General features: G+C 32.5%; 1 protein-coding gene and 1 pseudogene across 2 annotated transcripts; one reads left to right on the plus strand and one right to left on the minus strand.

Moving 5' to 3' along the window:
• Nucleotides 1-495: 495 nt before the first annotated feature.
• On the plus strand, nucleotides 496-800 carry BDBG_17045 (uncharacterized protein; the record flags this gene model as incomplete). The annotated part of the gene is made up of 1 exon (XM_031724853.1): nucleotides 496-800. A coding segment is annotated over one exon (305 nt), but the record flags the coding sequence as incomplete, so codon positions are not given.
• A 168-nt stretch (nucleotides 801-968) lies between these two features.
• On the minus strand, nucleotides 969-1,057 carry BDBG_17046 (annotated as a pseudogene). Its single transcript has one exon. The product of its transcript is annotated as a tRNA-OTHER (tRNA).
• Nucleotides 1,058-7,688: the final 6,631 nt, after the last annotated feature.

Here is a 7,688-nt window from a genome sequence, read left to right on the forward strand (position 1 = left end):
GCTTACGAATGTAAAGAGGCCATAGCAGTCATCAATTAATTTAGCATACAGTATATAAGAAGCCAGCGTACGTCTGTAATCATACACTGACTCAAGCAACCTTTGAATCACATCTGATAGCATATCTAAAAACTAGTGAGAAGTACAGGCTTCTTCAGAGTGTGATAATTCCATCTACAAAGTGATTTGTAGTTATCATGCCAGAGTGGTTCTAGAACATCTTAAAAGATAGTATACAAAGAGCAGTGAGTGAAAGAGCATCTGATTGATGCTGCTTCACTTATTGAGGGAAAACTCCACACTCAGATGAATGCCACATATGATATGCAAACAGATGAGATGTGAGAAAGAGAATGAAAGCAGTGAACAGATTCAAAGAAGTCTGCTCTCTACTCAAAAGAAGAATAAAAAGAAAGAGATGACCATCATCAGAGTTATACAATGATAACAGAAATCATATAACAATATAATAATAGACATTATACAATCAATGAGAAATCACTGAAATGAATATCTTCTCTAGTCAATACAAACAACACTCTTCTCTGCTATCTGAACTGGAAGATATGCAGAATCTCTTAGAGAGTTTACTCAAAGTAGTAAGAAAAGCAGCTGAGATCACTGAATCAGAATCAAAGCTCTGTATGTGTACAAGAATTCTAAACAAAATCAAGGTCTTGCATATTATTATTATTATTATTATTCTTCCATTATACTCATATGCAAGCGGAGCTTATGATGAGTCCTTGCGTGATGTTAAATACAGGTCAAGTGTTGGTTATACAGGAGGAAATACAGGTGTTGAGACCACGCCAAGATAACAAGAACATAGGAAAATACAAAGGAGTGACAATTAGATACATGCGATAATAACTTCCCAGCCCAGGAACATAGAGCAATTCATTGAAGTGATTTGTACACCTCTGTATTTATTAGGAACCTGAGGTGCTTGAGTTCCGGATTTAATGTATCCCCTGCGGGTTTCGAACCCACGCGCCTTGGTTTCCCACGCCAAGGTGCTACCGGGTGGCCGCATTAACCATTCGGCCACCGGGGCAGGTCTTGCATACACAGTGACAGGCTGAGGCAGAAGTCAAACAACAATTAGTATTCACTGCAAATCAAGTATTCACAATGAAGAGCTTCACTGATACAATCATCATCATTAATAAGAATAGAGAAAATCAGGTCTTAGATCTGCAGCAGAAGATTGAACATTTATACAGATAGATTACTACACTGAACCTGAAGATTTTATCATGATTATTATGATCTCTTCAGAAGTATACACATCATCAGAGACTGCTGTGCAGGATGAGAATTCAAGCATGAAATATATCAAGTCAGAAGATCTGTCAGAGTCATCAAGCTTCAATGACAACTGAAAAAATAATGCTGCAATCAGCTGGCTAAGTCAGATATGATTATATTATTGAATTGAATGTAAACTTACAGACAGACAGTCAATGAAATTTTAATAAGTCTTAAGATCTGCTATGTTTCTACATGAAAAAGTGAAGTTATTATAAATGACTGATGAAAAGATGAATCTCACAGATCTGAAATAATATTCATTCTTATAAACATGAAATGAGTTTTTCAAATGAATCTTATACAACTTTGAGAAAGTGAATGCATGAGATAAGTATTATAAATACTTCACTGAGTGTAGATAAGTGAGTAATCTTACATTATACTTCACACACTTCAGTTTACACTATCTCATATTGAATGAAGAGCTTCTAACATCTTTCTGTTTACAGATCTTCATTCATGATCTCACACCTGAGTTGAGAGTGAAATGAAAATACTTAACCTTATAATCAGACACAGTGAAAGAAGCATATAATATTCTCATTATACAGAAACAAGTGAGTCAATTACAATAGAAAATACTGCAATCAAGTATATCTCAGTGAAGAATAAATAATCAGACTTCTATAACATAAGTCACATACTCAGATACAATGAATCTAGATTTGAATGTCATTACTAAAGCACTGAATTCTCTGAAAAAAGAATTCTCTGAGTGAAAACCTTGATATTATAAGCATCAAGCTTGCTTCAACTGCAGATGTCAAAATCATGATATAAAAGATTGCACACAGCATGTACAGTCAAGAAAGTCAAAAAACTAGCAGAATCAGTGAGCTCAGAGACACTCACTGATATTCTATGAAAAGTCTTCAAAGTGAAAGAGATGTCTGTGTTAGATGATTCTCTGAATTCTGTAAATATCAAGAGAAAGCAGGCTTCTGAATAAGATGTAAGTGAGAATGAAGTGAACACTCATCTCAATGCCTTGAGACTCGAAATGTTAATGTATAAGAGACACTTGAATAAGAATCAAGAGATAGCTACAAAAGTGTTAACAGATACAGAAGTATCTACATAATATATTGATAATTATATAATCTGAAGACTGAAAGAAGTCTGCTGAGTGAAGAATTCTCAATATATAAGATTGTCTGATAACTGATATTTGATATCATCTACAAGAGTAAGAGTTCTCTTGCACTTCAGAGAATAATCTTGCTATATTTGAGTGCAAGAGCTGCAGAATATGAAATACAACCTTATTTTCAGACTTGATTGATTTCAAAGATTCAATCTGTAGATTCAATGACATACATGTCATATGCAGTTGACTGATAGAAAGAAAATGATTCATACAATTCTATTAACTGATATGAGAAGGACATTTCACATCTCTGATATAGAAGAGTTAAATCTGCTTACATATTAACAAGTAAAGAGAATGATTCACAAGACCCCATTCAAAAGCATTCTGTATATCATATAGAACCTGAAAGTGAAGAAAACCAAGATAAAGAATATGCAGGAGAACAAGTATATGAAGAAGCTTCTGAAGAAGTATGAGAAGATCTTCTGAACAGATCTTTCACTGAAATTGCTGTCAGAATGAGAATTCATACATGAGATTGACATGAGGGATGTGAAACCAGTCAACCAGAATGTGTACTCTCTGTCACAAACACATCTCAAAGAACAGAAGCATCAGATCACAGACCTTTTAGAACATGATCTCATATAACTCTTATCAAGTGTGTGAGACTTTCTAGTTCTATTCATGAAAAAGACAGATGAAGAGTAGCAGATGTGTATGAATTATCAAGCACTCAACAAGCTTATAATCAAGAATGAATATTCACTGTCACAGATTCAACAACAGTTGAATACAGTTAAAAATGTCTGATATCTATCAAAGATTGATCTTCTCTCAGAATACTGACAGATTTATGTAGATAAACTGTCAGTTCTGTGAACTGTGTTTAATACACAATAAGAGAAGTTTGAATTTCTGACAATATCATTTAGTCTGACAAATGTGTCTGTCATCTTTCAAACAATGATGAATACAATTCTTCATAAACAGAATGAAATCTCATGTCTTATATATTTCAATGATATTCTAGTCTTTTCAAACTCATATAATAAACATCTGAAGCATCTCAATGAAGTGCTTATAACTCTGACAGAGCATAAGCTCTATATCAAATTAATAAAGTGTGTGTTTGAAATGAAAGAGTTGAAGTTCATAGAATATGTAGTGAGTGATGACTGTATACACCTTATTCTAAAGAAATTAAATGTCATAGTAAATTAATTGCAGCTGAGAAATATATACTATGTACAATAGTTTCTTAAGTTATTCTCATATTATTATGGATTTATCAAGAATTTCATACAAATATCTGCATCACTCTCAGATCTCTTAAGAGAAATAAATATAAATCTGTAAAAGAAGAAGTTTCATTCAATCATCTCAAATGCTGTGTGTGAAGAGACTTTTCTCACACTGAGAGAATGTATAATAATATTCTCAGTGCTTATTCAATCAGATCATGATAAATCTTTCTATATTAAGACAGACATATTTAAATAAGCTATCAGAGATGCTCTTCTACAGATGAGTAAGAACAGCAAGCTGCACTCAGTGATATATGATGATAGAAAACTATCAGATGCTGAGCTCAATTACTCAGTATATGAAAAGAAATTACTAGTAATTAAGCATACACTGATGTTGTGAGATAGATATATCAATAATAGATATATAATAACAGTGATCACAGATTACAAAAGTCTCATCTATCTACAATTAATAATAAAACCTTTCAAACACTTAGTATATTGAATCTCAGAGTTTTAAGCATACAATCTTCATATTAAATACTGAAAGGAATCAGATACTGTAGTATCTAATGCAATTAGTCACAGACCTGATTTCATGAGTGAGAGTTCTGCAAACCAGGTACAAGAAAAGTTCATATTAAACACACTGAGAAGATGTAAGAAATCAGAATGAGTGAACACAATGATCTCTTATTTAAAGAATGATAAGATGTTAGATGATAAGTATTTTATGAAAGTAGTAGAAGAGATGCTTCTGAACTTCAAGCTGAGAAAATTGAAAAATAATGTTATGCTTTACTATAATCTAGAATATGCAGAAGCTCTCTATCTAGAACATTCATTTAGATGTGACTTGATAACTTACATACACAAGGAATTCAGTTACTTAGAAAGCTCTGAACTTATGAGTGTACTCAAATCAAGAGTATACTGACCAAGCATGACTGAGGACATTCAGATATACACTCACAAGTGCCTGAATTATCAGGTCATAAAAGAATCTAAGAAAGAGTTAGAACACAAGAAAGTATAACATCAAATGAAGTGTATGATACAATTATTCAAACAATAAGAGATAAATCTCATAGACATATTACTGTGAATATCAAATGAAAATTAATGAATAATCACTGCTATTGATTATACTACTGACTGATCAGTTATAAAAGCAGTTTCAGAGATAATAGAAGAGGTGATGACAAAGTTTCTACATGATGAGATCTATATCAACTATGAAATATCACATGAGATTCTAACTAATAACAGTGCAAATCTCATAGAAGAAGTAGTGAGGCATTTCATGAGCCAGTTACAGACAAGATATCATAGAACAACATCATATCATCTACAGACAAATGAGAAGATAAAACACTTGAATGAAATCTTGAGCAATATGCTGATAAAATATCTAGTGAGCAAGTCTACAAGACTATGAGATGAATATCTCAGACAGGTGCTATTAGTCACACAGATTCAACAGCATGCAGTCTTCGAGCATTCATCATTCTACCTGTTATATGAATTGCATCCGCGCATTCTGAAGAATGCTTCAGAAAAGATGAGGAAGAGAACAGCAGTTGCAGATATATCAGTTACAGACACAGCAGAAACAGCAGTTGCAGATGCAATAGTTGCAGACATAGAATCAAGATTGAAAGAGATCAGCCATACACATGCAAAAGCTAACAAGTTACTTCTGAATCAAGCAATTCAATCAAAAAGAATACAAGACTCACTAGTTAAGAAATCAAGTCTCAAGATGAGAATATAAGTTCTTATACATAATGAGAGTTCTGAGAAGTTTCAATCTAGATGATTTGAGTCATATAAAATACTCAAATCACATTCTCTGAGAACATACACATTGAAAGAACTAGAGAGATGAGTCTTACACAACTTAATAAATGATTCATAACTTATAAAAGCAAAGATGCAAGACTTGAGTGAATTATAATTATCTACAGCACTATTATCAGTGTTGAAAAAGAAGAGACTTATAATTGAAAAGTCTCACAAAGTAAGAGAAATCATAGACACTTATAAATTAGATAATCTCACTTATTTCAATCTTTTCATGATTATAAGAAAAGAATGAGAAGTAATGAAGAAATCAGATAAATATCACACTTTAATAAGTGATAAGACTGTAGCTGATCATATAATAACATATCACAGATAGTGAATGCAACACAGTAAAGAGCAGTCTCAAAGCAGCAGACTTATATATAAGTCAGATTACAGAAGAAAAAGAGATTCAGAGTTGAATTTAACTGTTTACATCAGTTCAATCACAGAGATCATAGAGGATAAATTATCTGAAACATCTATGAACATGTGAGATCAAGTCATCTCAACCTCTGAGAATGCTCAGAGATTAGATGAGATTAGTTTCAATGAGCTGTTCACTGTAGTGATCTGAGCAGGTGAAGAGAGACAGTATAATGCATGAGACAGAATTATAAAAGATGAAAGCTGTCAAATCTAGTCACTGAACACTGTATCATATAGAGATCATGTAAGAGTGATAACTAGCAGACAAAGAAAAAGTGTAAGAAAAGAAAAGAGAATGACTCAAGAGATAATGAATTGATTGTCAACTGTAAGAGTCAGCTGCAAAAGACAAATGTTATCATACATCTCATTCATTTTCATACATCACATATTTAATCTATTTCCAACACCATATCACCTGAAAAACATTGAAAAAGGAAATCTCAAAACTCAAGATCTGTAAGAGATTCAAGGGCTGCAAGCTGCTCTTATAACAATGTCATGCATGTCTCTGATTCCTCTACTGCTCTGCATACAATATTAATGTCATTTATCACAAGATTGACTGGAATGTCAATATAGAAATGCGTACGCGTACGCGTAGAAAAATTGGAGAAGAGTGCAGAATTCACAGAATCAGAAGTCAGAGCAGAAGAGGCAGAAGAAATGAAAGAAGAAGAAGACACAGAACTGAATAAATGATGATGAGAGTCACTCAGAGCTGAACACTTACAACTCAGTGTATGCACAACCTTCCCTGCAGAGAAGGAAGAGAAAGTGATGAAAGAAGCTTAAGAGTGAAAGAGAATAGTCTCAGCAGTATTATCATCTTTAATTAAAATGATCTCTGGCACTGAAGCAACTAAGAACTATTATTAGTATATAAAAACTGCAAAAGCAGAGGTAACAATTACTGAATAAACATCTGCTAGTCTTAGAATTGTACACACAATTACAACTAGACTGGCCGGCAGAACCATGAATTTCACATTTGGTCTCATTTGGTCTGGTCTCATACATTTCTTGGCGTGAGTCTCATCAGGATCAAGTCTCAAAAAAATCTGAAAATGAATCATTTCTGAGAGAAATGGTGTGAAAAATGACCAGATTTAATTCAAGAACAGCGAAATGAGAGTAATTTCTCAGAATAAACTGTGAAAGATAATCATTCTTTCAAAATCAAAATGAGACTGAGACTGAAGATTACAATCAGTCTCATTCAGTTCATTCAGTGATTACTTATATAATCAGAATTTGATAACAATTATTGATAACACTCATGAAACAACTAAATATATTCTTGTGTAAGTTTATTCTTCACTTTCTTATGAAAACTACACTTCTCTGATATACTGTGATCAGAGATATTAAACTGTCTGATAATTTCATGTTTTATAATCATGAGTCTCTTAATTGTTTCTTCTTATAATTGTTCTCAGTGATAGTGATAAATATCTTGACTTGAGTTAAACTTTTACTTCATTCTCATCTCTGTCAATGAAATTGTCAGAATATCATATATCATCAGTGCAACAGTTGAATATATACTCTCAACAATTTTTCATAACTCTAGAATTGATTTAATGCATAAATTCATTGAATCATCTTGAAGATAGCAGTTAAATTCAGTTTTACAAGCATGTAGTTTTGCCTGATTTTCAGTTGCAATTAATGTATACAAGTTCTGTTTCAAAGTTAGTATTATAGTTCTATATAATATGAAGTATTATCAAAGATTGTTACTTACTAGAGAATTATAT

Source organism: Blastomyces gilchristii (assembly GCF_000003855.2).
Source record: "Blastomyces gilchristii SLH14081 genomic scaffold supercont1.7, whole genome shotgun sequence".
In the NCBI taxonomy this organism is placed as follows: Eukaryota; Fungi; Ascomycota; class Eurotiomycetes; order Onygenales; family Ajellomycetaceae; genus Blastomyces; species Blastomyces gilchristii.